This window comes from Typopeltis vanoorti, chromosome 16 (assembly GCF_054136105.1).
Source record: "Typopeltis vanoorti isolate ZY-2024b chromosome 16, IOZ_Tvanoo_1.0, whole genome shotgun sequence".
In the NCBI taxonomy this organism is placed as follows: domain Eukaryota; kingdom Metazoa; phylum Arthropoda; class Arachnida; order Uropygi; family Thelyphonidae; genus Typopeltis; species Typopeltis vanoorti.
Window position 1 is genome coordinate 31,188,127 of NC_143564.1, and position 26,950 is coordinate 31,215,076.

The following is a 26,950-nucleotide window of genomic DNA, read 5'->3' on the forward strand; positions in this document are numbered from 1 at the left end:
TAGCAATTTACTTGCATTTTATAAGGTAAATTGTTTAGATAAGAGAGAATCATATACAGCAATACTGTTGGACTTTGCAAAAGCATTTGAGAGATTATCACATGATAAGATGGTGTACAAACCAGAGGATGGGAATAGATAGCATATTGGTTACATGGATCAGAGATTGGCTCTCTGAACAATACCAGCAGGTTGTGTATGATGGAGCAGTGTCTCAAAAAAAAAAGGAGGGTAACCAGTGTCAATACCCTCCTTTATATTGGTATCTTCATCTTGCTTTATGTTTATACTAAGGTCTGAAATAGCTGCAAACAAATTATCAAAATATCTAAAAGTAATGTTGAAAGGACCGAGAGCAAGTAACTTACTGTGGCTCTGTTTCCTATTCCATAGAAATTTAATCCAAACTGAGAAAGGCAGCAAATCCTCTATCAAATTGCTATCCTCACTTTAGAGATATGTAACACTAATTCCACTACCCTGAAACCTATTAACATAAATGCTCAACATGGATTTCACCACTTGGTTTGGGGAATTGTATCATTTGTGATTCGCAAAAAAATATTTATTCCCTCCTGGCATCTCTAAAGCACTTGATTGGGTATGACACATGGCTCCTTAAGTAAGCTAGCACCATATAGTATGATTTCTGTGTGGATGCATAATGCTGGTATTCCACAATGTTCTGCTCTTTCACTTGTTCTCTTCCTTCTGTATATCCAGTGCACAGTTTGTTCTGATTTGTGAAAGATGGCATGTATGCTTCATAATCTATAATTAAAAGAGTAGGACTGTTTTGTGCAATCCCTCTTATATTGGATTGGGTATTAGACTTATTCCAATATGTCCCTTATATCTAATTGCTTACTGACATATATATATATATTTATACTGCTCTGTATAATTTACATCATATAACTTAGCATTTTGAATAGCTTTACTCTTGGCACCTTATCATGCCTTTTCCAGATCTACAAAATTAAACGCTAATCAAATGCAGCATAAATACTGTATAACTATGGTGTCCCCCCCCCTTTTTTTTTAAATTATTAACTACCAAGTGAGAGCTGTACTCTTATATACTGTCTTCTTAAGTGCCTGAATAAATCATCTTGTACTTCCTATTTAGAAAGGAGACCTATCAATAGAATTGCTGAGAGTAATGGAGACCTATCATTTTATATTGGTAACACCAATTCAATTGCTCTGATAAATCTTATCCACTGGTGCCTCTAAGTAAATGATACCTATCTTTAGTAGCTGAATTCATTTTTGACTGTTCCAGGAAGAAAACAGAAGAGTGGGATAAGAGCATTTATAACTTCATCAGCCAATATGGAAAACTTTTGTTGGCAAAGTTGCAAAATCAACTTGTTCAAGTTTCCGGATCTTTTAATATGATACTAGGTCTTGATCATAAACTTGGCTCTTCCTTCCCTCCCCAATTAAATTGCTGTCTTGTGTAGTGCCAAGTAATACCTGCATATGCTCGCTCGCTTGCTCAGTTACTGGGCATTTTGGGAGACAAGAGCCACCGAACTCAAATGGATTAATAATGTTTAATTTATTGCCTTAACATCACAGGTAAAATTAAATAAAATTAAAAATTAGTTTATAAAATATGAATTTTGTTCTTTTATTCTTGAACTACTTTATCTGTATTTGCATATACAGGCTTAAATTTGTGTGTGTGTATATATAAACACACCCACACATAAAACCAAATGAAACATTACCTTCAATTTGAGCAAATGTTAATGATACAGAAGAAATAACAATGATAAAATTAGCAAAGATGTATTATCAGCGAGGTACAAAAGAATAACATGCTTTTATCGCACATAAAACTGCTTTTATTTAGAGAAATTAATGAAGAAGTAGATTTTCAAGATATTTTTTCTACATGATGTACTTAACAAGCTCTTAGTAATATATGAATTTATTGATGTAATCATTTCTACAATATTGTATTTTGTTTAAAAAGTTATCAACTTAAAACTGTTAGCTGCTCCTACTACAACCATTAAAATATGTACTAAGCTACACACACATTTTTACCAGTCATGTGATTATAATATTCACACCAACTAATATTTTACCATTATAAAATATCCTTTATGCAATCCTAAGTTTAAAAAATATATATATTCACTATAAGAGCACATATGCAAAGTAGCTGCTCTATTGTAATACTTTACATCCCAACTTCTTTGCTATTGCATCGAAATCTCTTATCCCAGCAGACAGGTCGCGTACATCTTTTTTGAACTTGCCAGAAGGACTTGAGAAAGTATACCTGTAAGAATGACAACTGTTTCAAAAATTTTTATGATTAAATTTCTCAGATATGACATGCATCATAACTAATTTTATGATATTGTTCATTCGTACCATAATGAACATTAATTATAGCAATGTGGTGTCTAGTCATAACAGATGGCCAAACTTCATACATTTTAAAGTTTCCTGTGGAAGTATGGTACAACAAACACCATACTATGAAACTAAAGAAAATACATAGCATGGTTATTTTATTAATTCTGCCCCTCTCATACATACACCTAGAGTGCAAAAGATGCAAGTCCATTTCTGCCAATGTTCACAACCATAAAATAAAAAATAGCTATAAACAGTATATACTGTAATTCCCAACAAAACCTAGAGATGTAGCAAGCAATGAAGTCAAACAGTCTATGAAAACTGTACACAGGTTGAGTCACGGGAGCACCATATCACTCAAACCATAGTATCAGTGAAGGCAGCACTGTATAAACGGGTAGTGGTCATAATTGAAAAGTGTGCATGAGCAGATCGTTGTAAGAAGGAGTATTATTGAGTGCTCTTAAATTTTAACTATTCTTGGTAATTTTCCCCTCCAGATAAGATTCTCTGTGATTAAAATTTTCATAAAAGAATATATCAACTGTGCACATCCCCCTATCACTTGAAGTATAAATGTTAAAAGACATAATTAAGTGACATCTCCAAGGACTCATGGGAGGGTACCCTATTCCACCAAACACCACTCATGATTTCTCCTACTTAATCCTCCAACTACACGATACTTTCAATTAAAAAATCCCACATAAAGATTCCATGACACAACAAGAATCGAACTTAAGTCTTTTCCAACTGAAGGGTGCAATATACTGCTATTCTTCCAACTGCACCACTATTGAGGGAGCAATACTAGTATTTTTTTTATTCTTATTACAAGAAAACTATAAATTTAAAAATTAGCATACATCTCTATATAAAACTAAACCTCTTCTTGAGAAATGATGCTAGCCTTCGGGCACAGCCAGTGCCATATTTCATTTTGCTGAGTCTATGAGATGTGAACAATGCAATAACTGAGTTTGCAGAATTAGCAAGACCCCCATATTATGGATAGGTGGAGAAATGTATTAAGCAGCACAACAAAGAACATTTCAGAGAAATATTTTTTGATGTGCTGCCAAGATGCAAGGCCATAGTACTATCAGCATGTGTTATCTTCAGTCAGTCTGCATAACACCTTAATAGTAGTGTGAAATTGTTAATGCATTCCAAAGAATAAATCAGCAATTTCACACAAGACACTTATGTACAGTAAGAGATTATATCTGAATCCACTGAGAGCATCTTAGACCCTCATTTGAATGCAAAGTCACAGCAGTAATTTGAATGTTTTAAAGTCTTCAGATTACTAGTATGCAAAGAGAAGCAAGCATGTATACAATAAGTATATGCATACAACTAATTTGAATATCAGAATCTTCCACTACAATATACAGTTATGCCCAGAGTTACGTAACACGCAACTTACATAAATTTGCAGTACAGCAGTAGATGTCTCGTGCAGTTATCTCAGTCACTTGTTATTACTGCTAGTTTCGTTGTTTTTTACCCTTAAAATGGAATGCAAATACAAAACCAAATCTGCTGGTAATAAACCTAAAAAACAAAAAAAATCTGCAATTACTTTAGAAGAAAAGTTGAAAATAATTCATATGTATTGAAGGCAGGAAAATTCTATCAACAATAGCTCGGGAAATAAATCGACCTATTTCAACAGTGAAGGATAAAGTTCGCATTGTTGAAAGCATGAAAGGTGCAGTAGCGTTGAAGGGCACAATTATTACCAAGAAGAGGCTGGGCCCGATATCAGAATGGAGAAATTGTTGTCTCACTGGATCGATGATCTGACACAGAAGCGGATACCGTTAAGTTTACTGATTATCTAGGAGAAGGCCTGCTCTTTTAAATCCTTATATAAGAATTTAAAAGAGCAGGCCAGCATCACTGATGTGGAGAGTACATTTAAAGCTAGTGCTGGATGGTTCTAACAATTCAAGAAACGTACAACTCTGCACAGCATCAAAATCACGGGTGACGCAGCAAGTGCAGATACAGATGCGGCAAGTCGATTTCCCAAACTTCTGGCAGAAATAATTGAGGAGGGGGAATATTTGCCTGAGCAAATATTTAATGTCGATGAAACGGCTGTTTTGGAAGAGGATGCCTCTTTTGCAACAACTTATTGCAAAAGAGGAAAAATCTATGCCTGCATCCAAGTTCACAAAAGATCGGATCACTTATGATTGGTAGCAACATTTTAGGGGACTTAAAACACAGTGTACCATCCCCAGAGACCGCATGCCTTTAGGAACATTGACGCAAGTATGTTGCCATAATCTGGAAATCCAACACTAAGGCTTGGGATATACGTGTGCTGTTTGGAGACTAGTTCAATAACCACTTTGTTCACTAGGTGAAGGAATATTGTGCCAAAAAAGGAATTCCGTTTAAAGTGCCTCTGCTCGTGGACAATGTCCCCAGTCACCCAGAAGAGGTGAATGACTTTCATCCTGACATAAAAGTTGTTTACCTTCCTCCTAGAACTACCTCACTATTGTGACCTTTAAAGCCTACTATCTGCGGTGTACGTTCAAGGCCATTGATAGTGGTAAGGGACTCTACGTGATTTCTGGAAGAACTATAATATCCTTAACGCTATCAAAGACATCGAGGTGGCTTGGGATGAAATCAAGCAAACAACAATGAATGCTGTGTGGAAGAAACTCTGCCCAGAAATGGTCCATAATTTTTAGCATTTCACGGAAAGAAAGCAAACAATGACTGATACGAGTGCAGCAATTAGCGCTGGAAGTGGATAACGGTGACATTAAAGAGCTTATTTTGAGTCACGACAAATAGCTAACTAATGATGACCTTATTCAGTTGGAGGTTTTCTGAAGAAAATATTAAGCTGATTGAACCGCCAGACAAAGAAATTTACAACGAAGGGACTAGCCAAGGTTTTTAATTGATAAACATGGCGTTAGCAAAATTAGAATTGATGGATCCGAACACTGAGCGGTTCGAAAATGTTAGTCGTTGTATCTATTCCGACATGTCTAGCTACAAGGATGAAAAGTGTGTGACCACACAATCTACTCTAGACATGTTTGTGAGATGCCGTTCAAGACAAAGTCAAGATGACAACTCAGACGACCCTGACTACCCTCAGCATTCAACATCGAAAGGGGTAAAACTTTCTGCAGAACAGCCAATTTAGCCGTCACAAGACACTTTTTTATTTGAAAAGTGAATATTTCAGTTTGTTTTTATATTATGTATTTTTCATACGTTCATATTTATAGTATGTATATTATTCAAATACAAGTGATAAATTTTTTTATAATCATCCCAAAAATGGAAAATATCTGATTAATGGCAAAAAAATTAATGTAAGACAGCAGTATGAGTAGCCATCGAATATTTTATTGTATGTAATTTACAAATTCGACTTACGTAACGTAACTCGGGGTGTAACTGTATGTTAATTTAATCCTTCACTTTTTGTAAGCTTGCCTCTTTATATATTTTTTCTTTTAGATCTGAAGTCCTCAGCTTAGAAACAATCATCCCATTAATTCTTTTATATTATTTTCAACTCCCACTGTTAAGTGAAAGTCTACTGATAATCTTCCATCTGTGGTATGATAACATCAGCTATGTATGCAGCTGCAAGGCAGCCACAACTTTGTTTTTGTTAGTGGCATTATTTCTTTGTGAAAATAGCCAGCAAGCAAAACAGCGATTCTTCCAGTAGTGTGAAAAAGAAAGACAATTTAGGAATGAAATCAAACATAACAGCGTAGCATGAAAATAGAAGTGCTGTTGCTACACATGAAGTTATGGTTCATATAGTATATGGTGGTTTCTCACTAATGAGCAGAAGGGTTTTTTCAGCTGAAGGTGAATTATCTATCTCATAAATAATTGGCATTGGCAGCAACTTTGCATATTCCCTTAATATACATGGTGATATGCTGCCTAGTCCTACATAGTCTTATTAACTGCCAAGCTTAAAATATCAAACACTTAATATTCCTGAAATGCTGATATCTTTTATTTATTTATTTTTTTTTAACCACTATTATTCAACACTATTCCTAACCATCTTCTAACTTGAAATCTACTGAAAAATTATTCGCCAAACATTTCCACCACTATATCTTCAGTGGATGTGACCCACATGCCATCGCATTCAGTCTTTCATATTCAGCCTTTCTTCTACCAGCCACATAACTACAGAGTTATCTAAGAATTTAGTTTGCTGCCTCAACCACTCTCTTTTATCTGCTAATTTCTCTTTCTTCACTGCACCTGTCAATTTCCTGGCATGTGTTATATTCCTTATATAATATCTCCACCATAGCATCTTCTTTATCCTCAGCTCCTGCATAATTCTATGATTTATCTTTCTAATCTTAGGAATACAATCTGACATTGCCATCAGTAACTGATCACAAAGTCAGGCACTAGTGATTTCTCTCCCCTCCAATATCTGAATCTGCAGTTCGCATCTTCAAGTTATTTGAATTTCAATCTTTTCCTTTGCACTCTTCTAATCTTGGACCAATATGAAAACATCATTATCAACAATAACATGGAATTTTCTTATTTTGTGTTCTAATTAATTTATATATTTTTGTGTCAGAATATAGTGTTAGTAATGACTTGTCTATTTTGCAACAACCGAAATCCGGTGCACACTTATTAATCCTATCCTGTTCTCCAATTATTTCTTCCTTCTTAATTTTTTTTTTTTTTTAAATTTATATATCAGCTGCCCTATTTAATGAATTCTACTTTTTGCTTACTAGAATCCTCTATGGCACCATAAAAAAAAAAAAAAAAATATGGCACCATAAGCACAAATAAGTTTCACTGCCCATATGGTGTTAAGAAAGAAGAAATCTGCTCAGGTTCTTTTTGAAAAGCTGGAAGCTATTCTTTGGGAGAATACCTCATGAGGAAGGCTGTTTCAGAAAAGAGAGTAGATAGAATGAAAGATGAGTAGGAGAGCAACAGGTCTGATGAGCTAGCAATTAAACTGTATATAATGTTGGATGGCTACTACTTGTATTAACATAGACATATCAGAAGTTAGGATATGATGGATGCCTGTTCAGCAGAAAGTGCCCATGGAAGTATATGCACAAAAAGAACAATGTAGAAACATCCTGCTCGTGAGACAGTGCTGGATTGAGTCTGTGAGAAAGGAATTCTTGCTTAGCCAAATTGCTTCTTTTGGGCAGCCTTAGAGAAGTTTTTGGTGCACCACTTCGACTATGAGAGCAGTATGCTAGGTGAATTTGAGGATTTGCGCAGAATTAGTAATTAAATCTGAAGAGAGAATAATACTGTTCATCAAATACAGCAAATGACAAGAAAAAAAATAGTTACCCAATTATAAAAGTAGGACAGCAGCCTGTTATGCCAGACTTTATCAAATACCTTGGAAATGCCAAATGCAATGGCACAGTTTTACTTGACAACTTTTCTATTTAGAAGGATTTCACCTGTTAATGAGACTAACATAGTGCCTATTTTTAATTCTCTCAAGTTGTTCCAGTAGCTGACTACTTATTGTTTGCTCTGGGTCTCTGACCAAAACAGCAAGGTCCTTGTAGTTTGATTCACATATAACTTCTTGCCTTCTGAGTGAGTGTTGATGATTGTATATACCAACCTGTAAATGAAGGCTTCGACCAATTTACTTAGCAAAAAATTATAACTGCACACAAAGATATTAATCAAGTAAGATAAATGCATTACTTACCTTTTTGGACAAAAAAGATTCCCTGCATGGTCTTGATCATCCTTTTTTTGAGGACTTGGAGTTATTATATAAAAAGGAGAATAAAGTTTTACTGGAGTTCCAAGTTCTTTTAATTCATTATAGCATTTTGGAGTAGAAATCAAACAGTTTCTTCGAGAAGAGTTTCGAAACTTCTTTTAAAAAAAAATAAAGAATTAATGTTCGTTTTAATAATAAAATAAACCTTTGTAGTTAATGTCTCTAGTCACAGTTTGAGAAATAAAGATAAACTGAAATTTGTCAATGAAAAGCATACACATACTACCTAGCAACTTGCTTATAGACCAAACCAATTATTTTAATTGAAAACTGCTTCTGTTGTTTCACAAGGTTATCAAAAACTCACGTGAATCATGTATTGTGATCTCTGTATTATTTTTACGTGACACCTCCAACGAGTCCAAAGACTCATCGAAGGAGGACATCAACGCTACAACTCTGTCTCAACTACTCAATTCACCAACTACAGCGAACCGCAACTATTGTACCATCATCATCTACACCAGCACCATCTACTGCCCACCACTAGTATTTTCACAGACAATCACAAACATCAATGCCCATGGCAGGATTTGAACCTGCAGCCAACCAGGCCAGCAAATTGTATGTTCAGTGGTAATCTGTGTAACAAGGAAAGCTCTGTCATCTCTAACTGATACTAGCTAATTCAGCTTCAGTTTAAAAATGTTTCTTACATTCCTGATGAGATGCAAAACTAGTTCTATCAAACCAAGGGCATATTTGGATGTCACAACATTTCACGTCTCTCAAAATACAATATAATGAAAAAGTCTACATCAATCAAAAGCATAGAAGAAAATAAAATTATGGTTTGCCCATAATTCCATAATTTTTTTATTTATTACCTGAGTAAGTAATATTTTATATATTGTATTTAATAAAATATGTACTGTATAAACAAAATAAACATACATGAAAGAAACTGGATAATACAGTGAAATCCATGTCAGGTAACCAGCATTAAGTTGGCATCCTCAGCAGAATTATTTGGCTCTTTATTATTTGACAACCACTCTATTCAACATGACCAATGCAAGCAGAATAGGGTTGGTTTCAGATCATGAAATAGACTCATAGGTATATTAGTTTCAGATGATATCTAGAAAGCTATCTTAGTAATGTCTAAAAAATCACATTTAATCTAGTGACCAGTTAAGACTTTTTTGACCCTACAAAAATGAGTCACTGTTTTTATTTGACTCCACCAATGAAACATTTTAAACTTATACTAGATTAGTACTGTGGGTGGGCTTAGGATTTTTTTTTTTAATCTACTTTTTACATAATCCAGCAATCCAATAATGCAAGTTTCTCAAGCCACTTCAAGCCTCCAATAAGCAAGGCAATGGTCTCGCTCAAGGAAATAAATTACTCTCACCTAAGAACACAACCATCCAAGTCAATAGCAGGATTCAAACATGCCAACTGTTGTAAAGAGAGGGCACACTAACTACTTAAGTATGCTAACTTAATAGCATTCTCTGAATTCTAATACTGTTAGTGGATTCTTGCTAATTGCGAGTCCATGTTTCAAGAAGAGACAAGAAATAAGTGTCATTCACCTATGTTATTGTTGATAGCAATATTTCATATTACTTCCTATTTCATCTTCAGTGAAATCAATACTTTCTATTTCATATATTCTTGCAGAATATATGAAATATAAAACAAAGAAAAAAATGGGGGAAGGAGCAATAACAGATAGCATCAATGGCAGAACTATATTGGAAAGCAACATGATACATCAACATTCAAGAACATGAGTAGAGCTAATCTAAGATAGTGTGATCACTTAAACAGAATGGGAGAAGAAAGGTAAAAAAAAAAAAGTCTTTTTAGCCAGGATTGCAAGAAGACCAAAATCTATGTGGATTGATACAGTGAGAAGTGCCCTAGAACAGTGCTTCCCAAACTTCTGGATGTCAGGGCCCCCTTTGCAAAAATTGAAATATTTCACGGCCCCCCTCGAAAAAAAATCGTAATAGATATATATTATTATCATATTTATTGTATTTATATTCAATACAAAACATACACAGCGAATATATATTATTATAATATTTATTGTATTTATATTCAATACAAAACATACACAGCGAATATTGCAAAAATCAAATGCAAATATTACATTTTTTGCCTCTTACCGTTTGGTTCCGAAGACGATGTGGGCTGTTCTGGTAAAATATGAAATACTGTCCTTTTTTTTTTAGTCTGTTTCTGATTGTTCGCAGGAATTTTTTAAAATTTTTTTTTTTATCAGCCACTTATCCATCTCAGGGTTAAATTTTTTTAACGTAGAATAGATCAAATAATATCACCACTTACCGATACTGGCACATCACAGAATGATAACATGAAATTAGTGAATATTACCTGAATAAAGGAATCCCCAGACCAGGAACATTTTTCTCGTTTGTGACTTTTCTCCCTTTACGGTAATTAAGCCTAACGCAAAACAGACAGCAAAGGCAGGTTATTAAAACGTGCATATGATTGGTGCAGTTAACAAAAGATTGCGCAACCGAAAGATAAAAGCATAGCTGACAATTGAGTTGAAATGCTAACTCTCTTCAACCGAATTCCATATGTGAAACTGCCATAACATTCATTATATATATTACTTAGTTTTAACACTTTTACGAATTTTAACACATTCGGTTGAATTTTATTGCTGCCTTGGGAAATCTAACTCACACTCATCTAATTAATAACAATAGTTTTTAGTTAGCTACTGTATTTGTCCATGCAACATATGGTTCTGTTTCAGTCTACACAGCATAGTTTCTGTATGAGGGGACATGTGATTCATTAATTAGTGTGTTTTTATCCCAGTTGTCTCTAATTGCACTATTTGTTGAGAAATATATTACACAGACTGCTCATACCTTATTCACTGGCATAATAAAAGTACTTGTTTTTATTGCCTCTGCAGTATAGTGGCTGTTAGGGAGGGTGTGTTGTTTACCACTGCAAGCGAGTTACTATCTCCCCACATGAACTTGTTTAAGCTTTTTTCATGTGTGAAGTATATGCGAAACTTTTATCGGTAACAGAAAACTAGCTCGGATGACTTATAATATAAAACGAGTTTTGATATGTATATAAAGTCAATATCAACAGTTTCTGATTACGAACGCGCGATGAAAGGGACAGGAAGATTTGGAGCTTCCCTGGAGAGCATTCGAAGTAAATACAATTAACCACTGCTTTGAAATGAAACATATGAATAAGCAATATTTACTAATATTGCTTAAGCGCCGAAATACGCAAGAAGCAAAGTTTGTGAACCAACACCAATGTGTGAATTTTTCCATTAAAATATAAAAAATAAAGAAATAATAAAAGTTAAATATGTTTCTTTTAAAATAAAAAATCTACTTAGTCTTAAAACATTTTAAATTTGTTTTCATTATTTCACGGCCCCCCTCAACAAAACCTACGGCCCCCAAGGGGGCCGTGGCCCACAGTTTGGGAAGCGCTGCCCTAGAAGACTGAAATATAAGATGTGATGATGTTGAAGTCTTGACAGATAAGATTAATTTGGTGGAAAATTGTGGATATGAAATTAGTAATGATTTACAAATTTCCATTTAGTACTATCATAAAGCAACTTGAGGAATAAATGACTTGAAAAGTTGACATGAGAGAAGTTATGAAAAAGGCGCAAGGGAAGAGTAAAAGTGTCAAGATTGTATATTGCTGTGGTATCATAAGAATGACATCAATGAGTGGTCTATATAGGAGAAATGGTGTTCAGTGTGTGTGTGTGTATAGAGGGGAGGGAATGTTTTGATTGCAGGTAGGATTTACACACTTAGATGGATTTGGCATAGGAGCCTAGAAAAACCATTGATCAGTGAAAGTAATTTATAGTCAGGGAAACTAGATATGTTGCGGTGGTTGCATGAAATGATGACTAGCAGTGAAAAAGAGAATTTGGTTGAGATTTCAACTTAAGCTTTTTTTTTTTTTTTTTTTTAATAGGTTAGATTTTTTAAGAGTAGCTTGAATATCCATCATCCTGTCGGTTGGTTATCCTGCATATTTAATAATGCCAGAAGCATCACAAATTAAGATGAATTCCTAGCAATGGATCAAAAACTTAAAATTATTGATATTCATAAGTCACAAGACCTGTTTGACAAAAGAAGGAAGATGGGCAGAATAAAGAGGTGTGGGGCACAGTAGTGTTAATGATTGCAGATGAAGTGAATCCAGGTAGAATACAAGAATTGTGGCAATAGGTTTTTAGATAGATTACCTTGTGGGCATAAGAAAGGCTATCATTATGGGTGATTTCAATAATATACTGGTGAGAGAGAGAGAAGAAAGCATGCAACAGGAAAAGAGAATTTACAGAGTTACTGAAATACAACTATCTTAAGGAGCATGTGAGAAAGGACTTGCAATGCAAGAATATTACATCTGGTAATATTCAATGGGGAATAAGTATAAATGAAAAGAATACTGTATATGTCTGTTATGACTCAAATGGGAAATTGCTTGGTAACTACATTCCCAGAGTTAGGAGAATAAATCACTAGGGAATTTAATGGATAAATAAAACTTTAAATAAGAGTGCATAAAAAAGAGAATGTTGTGAGAAGAGTGATTACATGATTCAGGAGTAGTTGAAAGAAAATGGCCAAGTGAGTGAAGGCCATAGTGATGAAGGTGAAATCAGACTATGAAAAGAAATTGGCTGAATAAATCACAGGAAATCCAAGAAAATTCTTTTCCTATGTGGTGAGTAAAAGAATGACTATGTAAAGATAACCACAGTAAAAATACAAGTAGTGAATACAAAAGTGATTAATGCACATGAAATAGCGAATTACCAAATAATCACTCTGGTAAGGTATGTATTTCAGACAGATGTATTAATTAGTTCTTTGAAAGCTAAGGTGAAAAAAAAACGGGTATTAATATTAAAGATATTGCAGTAATAAACACACACAGCAGTGGGAATGGATGGAATATCAGCATGGCTGCTAAAGGAATGTACAAGAAAATCAACCATACCTGCTTGTTTAACTCTAAATATGAACAGGATTACTGATAAGTGAAAGGAGAAAAGATAATTTTATTATATAAGAGTGGAACTACAAATGATGCAGCTAATTGCAAGTCAATCTATCCCCCAGATAGTCATTAAGATTCTGGAGAGGCTAAGTAAGATCCATATCTATATTTCAGTAGATAGCACTTGGTTCTTCCTATAAGAGTGGAACTACAAATGATGCAGCTAATTGCAAGTCAATCTATCCCCCAGATAGTCATTAAGATTCTGGAGAGGCTAAGTAAGATCCATATCTATATTTCAGTAGATAGCACTTGGTTCTTCCTATAAGAGTGGAACTACAAATGATGCAGCTAATTGCAAGTCAATCTATCCCCCAGATAGTCATTAAGATTCTGGAGAGGCTAAGTAAGATCCATATCTATATTTCAGTAGATAGCACTTGGTTCCTCCTATAAAACAGCATAAGTTTGTTAAGATAAGTCTTACTTTAGCAATCTGCTCAGTTTCATAACAGAATGACACCTGAGTTGGATAAGCAGAATAATGCTAAACTTTGCCTAGGTATTTGACAGGATTCCACATGGGAGATCATACAAACTCATGAGGATGGGTATAGAAAACAAATTTATGACAGAATAGGAGTGTGTGGCATCAGAGAGTGATATATATGTAAGTGCTAAGAAAAGGAGAATGCCAAATGGAGTACCACTGAGGTTTAATAGTATATCAGTGACATTCAGGATGGTCTAGAGCAGGGATCTCCAAACTACAGCCTGAGATATGATTTTATCCGGCCTGCCAATTGGACTAATTTTTCAATAAGAATCCACAAAAAAAAAAAAAAAAAAAAAAAAAAAAAAAAAAAAAAAAAACAAGGGGTGTTGATATATTTCAGAAGAATTAATTAAAATTGTGTTCAAAATATATTCCCGAATAGCAAAAAGTAACCGTAATCCAAGTTATGGTCTTTCTGACTGTAAAAGGTCTGTTAAAATGGACTAACGAAGAAAAAAAATTTTAAAGAATTCAAAACGAAATAAAAAAGTTACATTTTTTTGTAAAAAAAAAATTATAATTATTTATAAGTTTATTCTCTTTTATAGAATTAACATGGATGGGAAAAAGAAAAGTTGATCATGAATGTCGTGTGTTTAATGAAGAATGGGGCGTAAAATACTTTTTCATACAGTCTTATTTGTAAAGACACTGTTGCTGTGTTGAAAGAATACAATATATGCCGCCACTATAAAACAAAACACGCTTCAACATTTTCGCAATTAAGAGAAAAGGAGTGTTCAGATAAATTTGAATCATTATGTCATTGTTTGCATTCTCAGAATTGTAGTAATAGGCAATGGGTTTTTAGGTAGATTACCTTGTGAGCATAAGAAAGGCTATCATTATGGGTGATTTCAATAATATACTGGTGGGAGAGAGAGAGAGAAGAAAGCATGCAACAGTAAAAGAGTTACAGAGTACTGAAATACAACTTCCTTAAGGAGCATGTGAGAAAGGACTTGCAATGCAAGAATATTACATCTGGTAATATTCAATGGGGAATAAGTATAAATGAAGAGAATACTGTATGTCTGTTATGACATACAGTAAAAATACTGTATGTCATAAGTTTCTTTCGTAACTTATTTACGAAAGAAAACTTAGAAAATGAAGCCTTAACCTTGGTAAGCTACAAGGTTGCTTATGTGTTAGCTAAAAAAGGAAAAACCATTCATCGATGGCAATATCATCAAAGAATGTATGATTGAAGCAGTGGCCGAGTTATGCCCAGAAAAACTTAATATTTTTAAAATAATAAGTCTTTCACCAAATACTATTGCTCGTCGGGTCGAAAATATGGGAAATAACATTATTCAGCAAGTTGTGGGCAAAGCACAATGTTTTAGTTGGTATTCTCTCACGATGGATGAATCAACTGATGTTTGTAATATCTCGCAACTCATAGTATTTTTACATGGCATTGACGATGAACTTAATGTCACACAGGAATTAGCGTCACTTTGCAGCATGAATGTACTACAACAGGAGAAGATATCTTCAAAGAAATTAAAAAAACACTAACAAAATATAATTTGGACTGGAATCGTCTGTAGTGCGTGACAGTTGATAGAGGAAAAAACATGTCTGGTATAAAAATAGGGTTGGTTGGGCAAATCACAAAAGCTTGTGAGGATACAGAAATATCAAAACCAAATGTTTCTTCACTGTGTTATCCATCAACAATCACTTTGTGGAAAATACATTGATATGAGCTGTTGATATATGTGTCTTGAAACCTGTTATTTCTATGGTAAATTTCATTCGCTCTCATGCACTTCATCATCGCCAGTTTAGGTCTTTTCTTGAGGAATGTGATTCTGAGTATGTTGACGACATATTATACTGCAGTTCGCTGGCTTAGCTGTGGAAAGGTTCTTTCACGCTTCTTTTATCTCAGGAATGAAATTGATATATTTCTTACCAAGAAAAACCGTTATGAACCACTTTTATCAGATACCGAGTGGGTTTGGAAATTGGCATTTTTTGCAGATCTGGTGAACCACATGAACAATTTGAATTTAAAGTTGCAGGGTGAAAATAACTTAGTTTGTGATTTATTATCTCATATCAAGACATTCAGAGCAAAGTTGATACTTCTGGAAGCCAGGCAAAAAAACTAACTTTACTCATATGCCATACTGTGCAGAATTGCATAAAAAGGGTGAAGCAGAATTTCCTTTCTTGTTCGCAAAATTTAGTTATTTCAGATCTTAAACAACAATTTCAGAAGTGATTTGCTGATTTGGATGCCAATGCTAGGGAAATAAGATTGTTTCAAAATCCGTTTGACTGTGTTGTTACTGATGTCCCAAGTCAACTTCAAAAGGGAATGATCGAACTTCAGGCAAATGAACATATTAAAGATAAATACAAGGAAGGAAACTTGATCGATTTTTATAAATTTTTGAACTCTGAGCAGTTCCCAAATTTGAAGAAATTTGCTTGTAAATTTATCTGTATTTTTGGGACAACGTATCTTTGTGAACAAACGTTTTCCCGAATGAAATATATCAAGTCAAAAAATACAGGGCAAATTTATCTGATGAACATTTGAAATCGCTACTTGTAATTAGCACTTCAAAATTTGAACCTGAGTTTAATAAGATTTTAAAAACACAAACACGGTTACATCATTCACATTAATGGTTTTATTATAATTTGTGATAAAAATATGAGAATTTGCTAATAGTGTTTGTTGTCATTTAATATACGATAATTTAATCTCACATACTCTGTAATCAGATTTTATCTGCTTTCAATAAAACAACTCATATCTAGTTCTAGAGTTTTTTTTATTACTACAGCTTGCTGAACAGTGCTGAAATACCCAATGTGGCCCTCACGGCGAAAAGTTTGGAGACCACTGGTCTAGAGGAAAACATGCAATCATCATCTGTGGATGATCACAAGAGGACAAGTCTAACACAAAATCCTTACTAGCTAACTTAAACAGATTTATCAATGGGCCACTGTTAATAAGTTAGTTTAACATTCCTAAATGCTGGTTATGCATTTTTGCCTAAGGATATTACAGTCTGAGTAGTAGATTTTGGAAGTTTTTTTCACTTGGTTAGACTATAAATTATATATTTAGTTTAATCCAGAGGCATAGTTTGGCAGTCCACCCCGGGCGGCACCTTGAACCTTTCTGAACTTTTGCAGTTAATTCTAAAAATTCAGTCTCGAGAACTCAGTTCCAAATATTGTAATACTACTGTGAATTTTCCTCACGATTGCTGTAAGTGTTGCTAGTTGTGAGAAGAGTTTTTCTAAATAAAATTGATTAACAATTACCTACATTACTATGAAATAGACTTCGCCAATGTCATGGACGATTTTGCTAACAGAAAAATAACAGTTTAGAATGTTGAAATTAAAGTTTGAATTCAAAAATGAACAGAGTGTTTTAATTTATTTCCCTGTATGTCGTTTTGACTTTTTGTAGTATTTCTGGTGTGTATTGAGAGGGGAAGCAAACTCAGGGACCGCCCACGGGCGGCAAAAGCTCTAGCTACACCAATGGTTTAATCCTCTATCCAAGTGTAAGCAAACAAAGTTTGCGCCTGAAGTATCTTTAGGACTGGGGCTGTGGCAAAGGCGGACAAACTTCACATCACTTGCCTTAGTATCTCATAATGCAAAGCATATCTCCTTGCAGACATGTATAAAATGATGATATGGATTAAACTAATTATATATAATTGAGTAGCAGATTAATGGGCATTTGCTGAATAGCTGATGAAATTAGAGAGTGAGGAATGATGGTGGACAGCAAGCTAAAATTTAGATGCCACACTGTAAATGTGGTTAAATTATCACATCAGATATAGTCCGACCACAGAAGGGAGAGTTCTCGTTGGCAGACTGCCAAGAAGAGTCAATTCATGTTGAAGGGGAGAAAGAAATAAGTTGACGAACGAATTGGTCAACAACATATGACATGCTTTATAAATAAAATTTTCCAACTGTTATACAAGCAAAATAGTTACCACTTTAAAAACTACAATGATCATAAAAGAGAAGTTAACTTTCCGATGTGCAATAATAACTCATCCCACAATACAGATTGATTACCCTATTATTAGAATGGATTCTCTTTCTGTCGAGATGTGCAGAAGTGTTGAAGGGTCTCGTATCTGTGGGCCAGTAGTTAAATTCTAAACGAATAATATACAAAATAACCAATTCTATTTACCTTTGAATGCCATCCACTGGTTGCATGTCCAACAAGTCAGCTAATCTTTCCTTTCATTCAACGTATTAATATTATCGCACTGCAACCGATGAGAATTCTGTGTTTCTGTGGATTCGTTACAGACCTCTCTCTCTCTTCAGAAACTACACACAAACTGTCATTACAAACTAGTTTTGTATTATCACTGTCATCCGAGCTATTTTTCCATTTAAAGAAGGTACCAATTTACTTATCCATAGTTGAAATACCATACTTACTCGAATATAACTCGCACACCTGATTTTACTTTTCGAAAAAAGGAATTAAAAAGTTTTGCATATACCTTGCACATGAAAAAAAGCTTAAATATACGTTCACGTTCGGGTGATAGTAACTCGCTTGCAGCAGTAAACAACAAGCCCTCCCCAACAGTCACTATACTGCAGAGGTAAGAAAAACTACTTTTTCTTTAATAAAGTACTTTTATTGTCAGTGAATAAGGTATGAGCAGTATGTGTAATATTTTCTCAACAAATAGTTCAATTAGAGACAACTGGGATAAAAACAACACTAATTAATGAATCACATGTCCCCTCATACAGAAACTACGCTGTATAGACTTGAGCAAAACCATATATTGCACCGGCAAACACAGTATCTAACTAAAAACTATTGTTATTAATTAGATGTGTGAAGGTTCGCCTGCCCCAAAGCAGCAATAAAATTCAACCAAATGTGTTAAAACTAAGAATTACGTATATAGTGAATATTGTTATGGCAGTTTCACATATGGAATTCAGTTGAAGAGCGTTAGCATTTCAACTCAATTGTCGGCTTTTATCTTTCAGTCGTGTGTTCTTTTGTTAATACTGCACCAATCATATGCACATCTTAATAACCTGCCATTGCTGTCTGTTTCGTGTTAGGCTTAATTACCATAAAGGGAGAAAAGTCACAAAACTGGAAAATGTTCCGGGCCCCCGGCCCCGGAGAGCCCCAGCTGAATTTAACCACTGCTATGAGCATACTATAACTGCAACATCTGATGAGAACACTAGCTTATAGGAATAAAGAAGTTATTCTTCAACTTTCACAAGGATTTAATAAAATAAAAAAAAAATACTGGACTACTGTGCATAGATATGGTCACATAAGTTCCATCAAGTGAGGAAATAGTTGAATAAATGGTGCTATGAGTTACCAAGATACCTGGACATATTACTAAGGTGTCATCACACTGGATAGCTGCTATGCTAAAGAGAACACTAATGCCCCACTTTGCAGATATTTGATGAGACTGCATCTGGACTACCAAGTTCAGTTATATTAGGCTGCTAGGTTGCATAGATAAATAGTCAAAAAGATCAAGTAGCAAGTAACTAAATTGCCATCTGACCTTGTGAATTTTGCATACAAAGACTACGGGAAAGAACTCGGGGATTCTTTCCCAACTCCATGAAAGCTGAGTAAGAATGCCGTAAACAAGAATGCAAGGTCCAGGTTTCCAGGTGCATCTTCAGTGAACTCTGAGAAGAACCCTCCCATCCTGGATACATATATCTTATTATTATTGACATCAGACCTCCATGGAGTCAAAGGACTCATTGTGGGAGGTCCAGACTCCTCATGTAAGCTTAGCAAAAGTGTTCAGGAAGAGAGAAGGCAAAGAGTCAAGAAGTTAACATAGTAAATGATCAGTGTCTATTCGTGAAGCAGGATAGCACAACTAAATGGATTGTACAACAGGAGAAAGATGGATATGCAGTTGAAGATGTGGTCGCAGCAGCACAAGGTGATGGAATGCATAAAGGTCATGATCAGACAGGTAGGAATGGAAATCGAATTCAGGATCAGAGAAACAGGAGTGATCAGATCAAAGAAAGAGAGGTGTGGTATAGCTAGAATAGAGAATGCTGGTGCTGGTAGAATGGCCTCAGAGACACAGATTGTTATGTTTGTACACAAATGTAAGGAGTATTTGAAACAAAGCTGAGCTTGTTGCATTGATTGAGTGAGTATGCCAAAAGATAATAGGAATAAGTGAAACTTGGTTATCTGAGGATGTGAAGTTGTGAATAGAAATAGGATGATATACATAATTTTCTGGAAAGAAAGTAATGTGAAAAGAGGAAGGGGAAGTGCTGTTAATGATTGAAGAGGAATTGTACCTACAAAGGGTGTAATTGATACTGCATGCACAGATTTTGAATCTGTGTGGTGCGAAGATGAAATTAACATGATAGTATATCTGAATAATGCTGTTATAGGCTAGGGAATGTAAAGAATACTGATGGTAAAATGTTTAGGCAAACTAGTTGGGCAAGTAAAAAGAAGGGTATCCTGATGGGAGACTTTCATTACAGGAATATAGAATAAACAGAAGAGATAGTCACAGGAACAGAGTAAATCTTTGGAATTTCTGCCAGATAAATATCTTAAGCAGCATTTGACTGAAGCAGTTAGAGGCATTAGGGTGTTGGATTTGGTGAAAAATTGACACTGCTGCCATTTGGTGAGAGTGATCATGAGGTATACTTGTTTGGGAAATGACGAAACAAGAAAAGGTTACTGCCAAAAAGGGATATGTGTGGATTATAAGGTGGATGGAATGGAAAGGAATTCTAGAACATAAGTTTCCAATTTTAGTGGATTTTACTTAGGAATACAATACAAGACAAGATTGAGCTGATGGCCAGCATGGATTTGTAAAAAAGAGATCTTGTTTTTAGGAATTTACTAGCAGTTTATGATAAGGTAACGAGTGTGTTAGATAAGGGGGAATTATATACAATAAGGGTTTCCAAACTTTTTGCCATCACACCACCCCTAAAAATCCAAACACTAAAATGAACACAAATGAATAATAAAAACAATACAATGAACATTATTTTTAATATAAATATATTATTATTATACAGGCAGCTCCATGGAGTCTGAAGACTCATCACGGGAGACCCAATCTATCCACAGAATCTATCATACCTCTCCTTGAACCCATTAATAGACAAAGCACTCACAACTGACTCTGGCAACCCATTCCAGTCATTCACATCTCTCCAAGCATAAATCTAGTCCTCACACCCCCAACTAAACACACCTTTATTAAACTTCCAGAGATGATCCCTTGTTCTGGTCCCTTTACCCAAGTGCTAAAACATTTCCCCTGCATCTATCCTTATAGAACCCTTTAAGCAACTTAAATGTTTCCATCAATCCCCTCTTTTTCTCCTATCAACCAATTCTGCAATCCACACACCTTCAATTTATCCTCGTAGGGAACATTCCACAGGCCACTTGCATCTGAATCCTCTCCACTGTTTCCTCATCCCCAAGATGGCAAGACATCCAGATGTGGGCATATTGAGACCTTATAAGAGGAAAGACAACTTCCTTAAAGAATTTCCTGGAGTACAATGTCATCAATGTCATACACAGCTTGTAATCTATTTATCCCAAAATGCATAGCTTTACATTTCTCGACATTAAACTGATATCCACTAACTTATGCCCATACTAACAGCCTATTTAAATTGTCCTGCAAGATCTCCACATCACCTTGATTAACTATTACTCTACCTAATTTTGCATCATAAGCAAACAACTGTATGTTTCCTTTCAGGTTATTTCCTATATCATTTATGTACAAAATAAACAGCAATGGTCCCAGCACTGAACCTTAAGGCACACCACTAGTCACCTGTTTTGCCTCAATTCTGCCCCTCCATATACCATTTTTTGATATCTGTCCAGCAACCACCCTTATCCACTTAACCAGTGTCATATCTTTCCCCATTTGTTCTAATTTGCATAATAGTTCCATGCAGTATTCTGTCAAATGCCTTTACAAAATAATCATATAGCCATTTCCTTTATTCAACTCAGCTGTTTACTCTTCACAAAGATGTTGACCCTCATAGAGTATCATAATTTTTACCTATTCATTCTTGAATTCTCTTTTTGACCAATTTTTCTGGCACTTTTACAACCATGCCTGAGATACTGATTGGTCTATAATTTGCTTCTGTAGTCTTAGAACTTCCCTTATGCAAAGGAATTATTTTGCCCTCTTTCTACTCCCTTGGAACTCTACCAGAGCTGAGACTTATATAAAAGAGCCTAGTCAAAGGCATTGTCAGAGTCCTTGCACATTCTTGCAAAACCCCAGCTGATATTCCATCTAATCCCACCGCTGTATTTACATTGAGATTCTGCAATATCCTAAGAACCTCCAATTTATCCATCTCTATTTCCACATTAGTGTCCATCACATAGGTAAAAGTAGTAACCTCACTAGGATGATATATCCTTGCAAAGTGGTCACTCAGTAACTCAACTATTTTATCTGCTTCTGTCTACTCGTGACCATCATCACTCATTAAAGGTTAATCTTCCATAGTCATTCTTCCTCTTACTTGCCACATATAACAAAAGAACTCTTCGGGATTTCTTTTGGCCTGTTCGGCTAGATTCTTCTCATGATCTGATTTTGCCTTCCTTGCCATGCTGGTCACCTTCCTTGCCTGAGATTTGTACTGTTCATGAGTTTGTTGGTCACCATTCTCTTCATATACCCTCCACCGCATTTTCTTCTTTTGTAGCTCATGCTTAATGATATTACTCATTCATCTAACTCCTACCCGATTAACCCTCCTTACCCTAGGCATACAATTTAATACCGCTTCATCTAGATGATGCTTAACTATATCCCATGCACTACTAACATCCTTACCCTGCAGTGTTTTATGCCATTGTACAGATTTAAGCTTCTTCCTAAGCATGTCGTAATCACCTGCCTTGTAGTTCCACATATACCCCTTCTTGATAAAATATTCCTCATGTTTTATAATTTCCCAGGTCAAGACTGCATGGTCACTTTCACCAAATGGAGGCAATGTTGTCATCTTGGTTATGGATAGTTCTTCTGATCCTATTACCAGGTCCAATACTCTCCCATCCCTAGTCCCATCACATGCTATATTAAGTAATTATCTCTCATAAGGTGTATAAATTCTATTTCTTTCCTGCCATGTGATCTTTCTTCCTTTCAATCTATATCTGTATAACTGAAGTCCCCCATAATAATCACTCAACCTGTACTCATTGTACTAATTTGATGACGCATATCTTCCAGATCATCTGTGGAATTCTCAGGCCTATAGCAACAACCAACTCTATATAGTTTGTCTTACTAGCCTCGATCTCACACCAGACTGCTTCAAAACAGCCACTTCCCACCTATCTTATTTTTTCTGCCTGCAATTCATCGGCTATCATCACCAGTATTCCCCCCCCCATCCTGTCTTCCCTGAGAATACTAAATCCTTCACATTCTATCCCTGTCACTTTGGGAACCCAATATACAGTGATGTTTTTGCACTTGGGGAAAAAAGCATTTGATAGATTACCACATGATAAGTTCCTGTACAAGATGCAGAGGATAGGAATGGATACTATATTGGTTAGATGGATGATGACTGGCTCTCTGAACAATATCAGCAAGTTATGTATGATGGAGTAGTGTCTCAAAAAGAGGAGAATAACCAGTGGCATGCCCCAGGTTCTGTTCTTGGGTCCTGCTGTTTAACTTGTTTGTAAATTATATATCATGTGGACTGACGGGGATCTTCAGTTGTTTGCTGCTGATGCAAAGTTGGGGAGAATTATAAGTAGTACTGCTGATGTTTAAATGGAATTTAAATCCATTTAAATGGAATGGGCAACAACAAACTACTGAAAATATTATATAAACATATGGAAAAAGACGAATTGGAAGACAAGAAAAAGATGGCATGAGACCGGAATAGACCACCTGGTCAAAAATCCATGTTAGGAAAAAGACTGCTGATGTTAATTCCTTTCAGGATGATTTGAATAGACTTTTGACTTGGAGTGGGTTGTAATTTTAATATTAATAAGTGCAATGTGTTGCATTTTACAGTGCAGAAATATAAGGCTGTGTGCTATATTGACAGTACTGTATTGCAAGAAGTGGATGTGATTCGAAATTTGAGAGTGATGGGTGACAGTACACTGAAGTTTAGAGGGTACATTGCAAATGCTGCATATCGTAATACCACTATGATAAGAAGTACCCTAACATGTAGAGATAAGGAGGTGGTTGTGCTACTGTATATAGCACTGGTCAAACCACACTTGGACTATTATGCTCAGATTTGGTCACAGGTTTTCAATGTGACATGGAAACACTAGAAGAGGGTCCAGAGATGAGTGGCTAAGGCAACATCTGGACTCTGGAATGCTGGTTATGGAGAGAGAGGTCGAAGGAATGTGGATTGCTAAGTTTTGTGGATAGGAGGAAAAGAGGTGATATGATAGAGACTTAAGTTAGTGAGGAAATTTTATTGGATTAATCCAGAGGCGATTATAAAAAAAGTAGAGGGTAAGAGGGAAGTACCAGAGGCCATCCCTGGAGGTCATGTAAGAGTGGTGAAGAGAGCGTGAGAAGTAGATTTTTTTACATGGAGAGTTATCAACAAATGATAACATTACCAGAATAATTTGTTAATGCAGGGAGAGGGTTAAGAATTTTAAGATTTGGCATGATAAATATGTTGTCACTAAATGAACCTGCCCACTCCATAGAGAGTGTAGTAGTAATAATAATAATAATAATGATATTTTTAAAGAAATTACGATGTACACTACATATTAATTAGAATAATTATTAATACTTCGATATTTTGGCAAAGTCGAATTGCCATCATTAGGGAACAATGAATGAATGAACTGATATGTATGTGCAAATTGCCCGAAAACTGCCTCAAACACAAAAAGCACTCGTCCTTTGAACTTCATCCCAACAGCCATGAACATCTATTGTTAATCTGCTTCTGTCTTATCCTATGATCCTATGAGTGCCTGCATGCACATATCAATTTGCTCAATGTTTCCTGATGATGGCAATTTGACTTTGCCAAACCAATTGGAAATATTAAGTTATTCCAATTAATATACAGTGCACATTGCAATTTACTTAAATGATTTCCTTAATAATAAGTCTAGATTTTCAGATCAATAGTCAAATAACAGTTTAAACAATGATAGATAAGGTTATGGTTTTATTAAAAAAAAAAAAAAATGCGACTAACAAAAGAATGATTGAATACGATTAAAAATTTTTGAAATTCAGCAAACAGAGTGATTTCACTTAATTATTACTTAAAGGCAGTGAATACTTTTCTAAAATTAATCACCAAAAGTTAAGAGTGTGGGTATCACTGCAAAAAATGAGATAAAAAAATTATAGTAATTACTGTTCAAAAAAGAATATATGCTATGACATACCATTATGAACTCATGGCTTTGATGAACAATGAAATGAATTGCATGCCATGTTTAAAGTATATCGTGTTCATTTGATAACAATTTCTATGGACATATTAATAAACTAAAGATACTACTACACTGGCACTTCCATGACCAGGACTCATCATGGAAGTTCCACAATGTATAACTAGCTTATTTACATAAAAATCAATCAATTTATAATTGTTTAGAAATAATTTACAACTACCAAATAATAGAAATTCATTCACTGAAGTTGTTTTCATCACTCTTCCTACTTGCCATGAGAAAAATAAAATAATAAATAAATAAAAATAAGTAATGAAGATTATTATATGTTTAGTAATTATTAATGCATAACGTTTTTATAATTATTAATAATTTTTTTATTGAAGTAATTTTTATATTATGCAAGGAAGATATTTATACTTCATCTTATATATATTATTCACTTTTGAGTACCTTCTGGCTCAGAGAAAGACTACATAATGATCACATGATTTAGTGAGGGAGTTCATATGAAACAATTTTAACAAATTTAGGAAAGGGGGGGTCTAAAAATCCAGAAAATAGCATAATTTATGATCGAGTCACTAGCATGTTTTTTTTTTTTTTTATTTTTTTATTTTTTTTACATAATATATATAACCTTTAAGATTCCTAATTTACAGTATTCTACGCTTTGTCTAATAAATCCCGACATGTTTTTGATGCTTCATCCTAGCTAGTTTTCGTGCAAACATAAATCAGATAACGTTAAAATCAGCAAGGAGATTAATTTTGTGGCCGTATTTATTATTATTATGTGACACCTCCAAGAACTCATCGAGGAAGGGCACTCAACTCCACTCCGCTACACACTCATCTATTTCTATTAGTAATTCAATGATAGAAATAACCAACTATTAGTTTTTCAAAAGATAAAAGGCTAGCACTATAGTCAAGAAGTATGCTATTATTTAACATTCAAATAGACTATTATAGAAACAAAACTCAGAAACATTACCTGAGAAAAACTTCCAATTTTCGATCTTACGCTTGATAACGTCTTGGTAGCAGTGGCTTTCATTTCAACCAAAATACCATCAGTAGAGAGGACAGTTGATTTGGTATATCGTTTGTTCTTGCATTTAACAGGTTTTTTGTTTTCCTTCTCTTGTTTCTTAAAGCTCTGCCTTCTGCCGAAAACATTTACTTTCGATAGAAAGTGAGATTCGTTACACTGCATCTGTTCAACGGAAGAAGAACAACGAGAAGCCATGTTTCGTTCAAATCTACCGCTTCCAATAATCTCGGAGCAGGCTGTCTCGCATACGTAATTAAATAATCTATGGTTTTGCATTCTTCATCCGGAGGGGCGGGGGTGCGTTTTTCAGGTTTGTTGTACAATCTTTCAAAACGTACAAAACATATTATTTTAAATGCACAAGACTAATACCAAATATGGTTTTATCGTATCCTATGCACGTATGAGTACCAATAATCAGAAGTCTCTATATTTAGAAAAAAAAAGTTTCCGTTGTGACTGAAGATTAATGTAAATTCATTTGTCAAATAATGAAACAAAAATAAAGAAATGGGTAGGTTTTCAATGCTAGGGAATTGTTCTTTTTCAACCATAAGAATAGAAACTTATGGACTACAACAATTTTACTTTACTAAACTGTTAATTCAAAGGAAAGAGAACAAAATATCCGCAGAAAGTCTTGTGTAAACA

At 34.8% G+C, this 26,950-nt stretch overlaps 1 protein-coding gene across 1 annotated transcript; it reads right to left on the bottom strand.

Annotated features, from left to right (window-relative positions):
• Positions 1-1,622: 1,622 nt before the first annotated feature.
• LOC150097926 (uncharacterized) lies at positions 1,623-26,950 on the bottom strand. Its single transcript, XM_090406469.1, has 3 exons — positions 26,240-26,950; positions 8,114-8,286; positions 1,623-2,296 (listed from the first exon to the last, which is right to left on the bottom strand). Exons 1-3 carry the CDS (start codon positions 26,573-26,575, stop codon positions 2,182-2,184), a joined length of 624 nt encoding a protein of 207 aa, XP_090262595.1. The 5' UTR covers positions 26,576-26,950; the 3' UTR covers positions 1,623-2,181.

What these genes read in the sequence shown, in the direction of transcription:
- LOC150097926 (XM_090406469.1), bottom strand. Translation starts at nt 26,575, where the DNA reads ATGCAAAACCATAGATTATTTAATTACGTATGCGAGACAGCCTGCTCC. An exon ending in AAATTGGAAGTTTTTCTCAG is followed by an intron (nt 8,287 to 26,239) that starts GTAATGTTTCTG and finishes TTTTTTTAAAAG; the next exon opens with AAGTTTCGAAACTCTTCTCG. An exon ending in AATCTTTTTTGTCCAAAAAG is followed by an intron (nt 2,297 to 8,113) that starts GTAAGTAATGCA and finishes TCATTCTTACAG; the next exon opens with GTATACTTTCTCAAGTCCTT.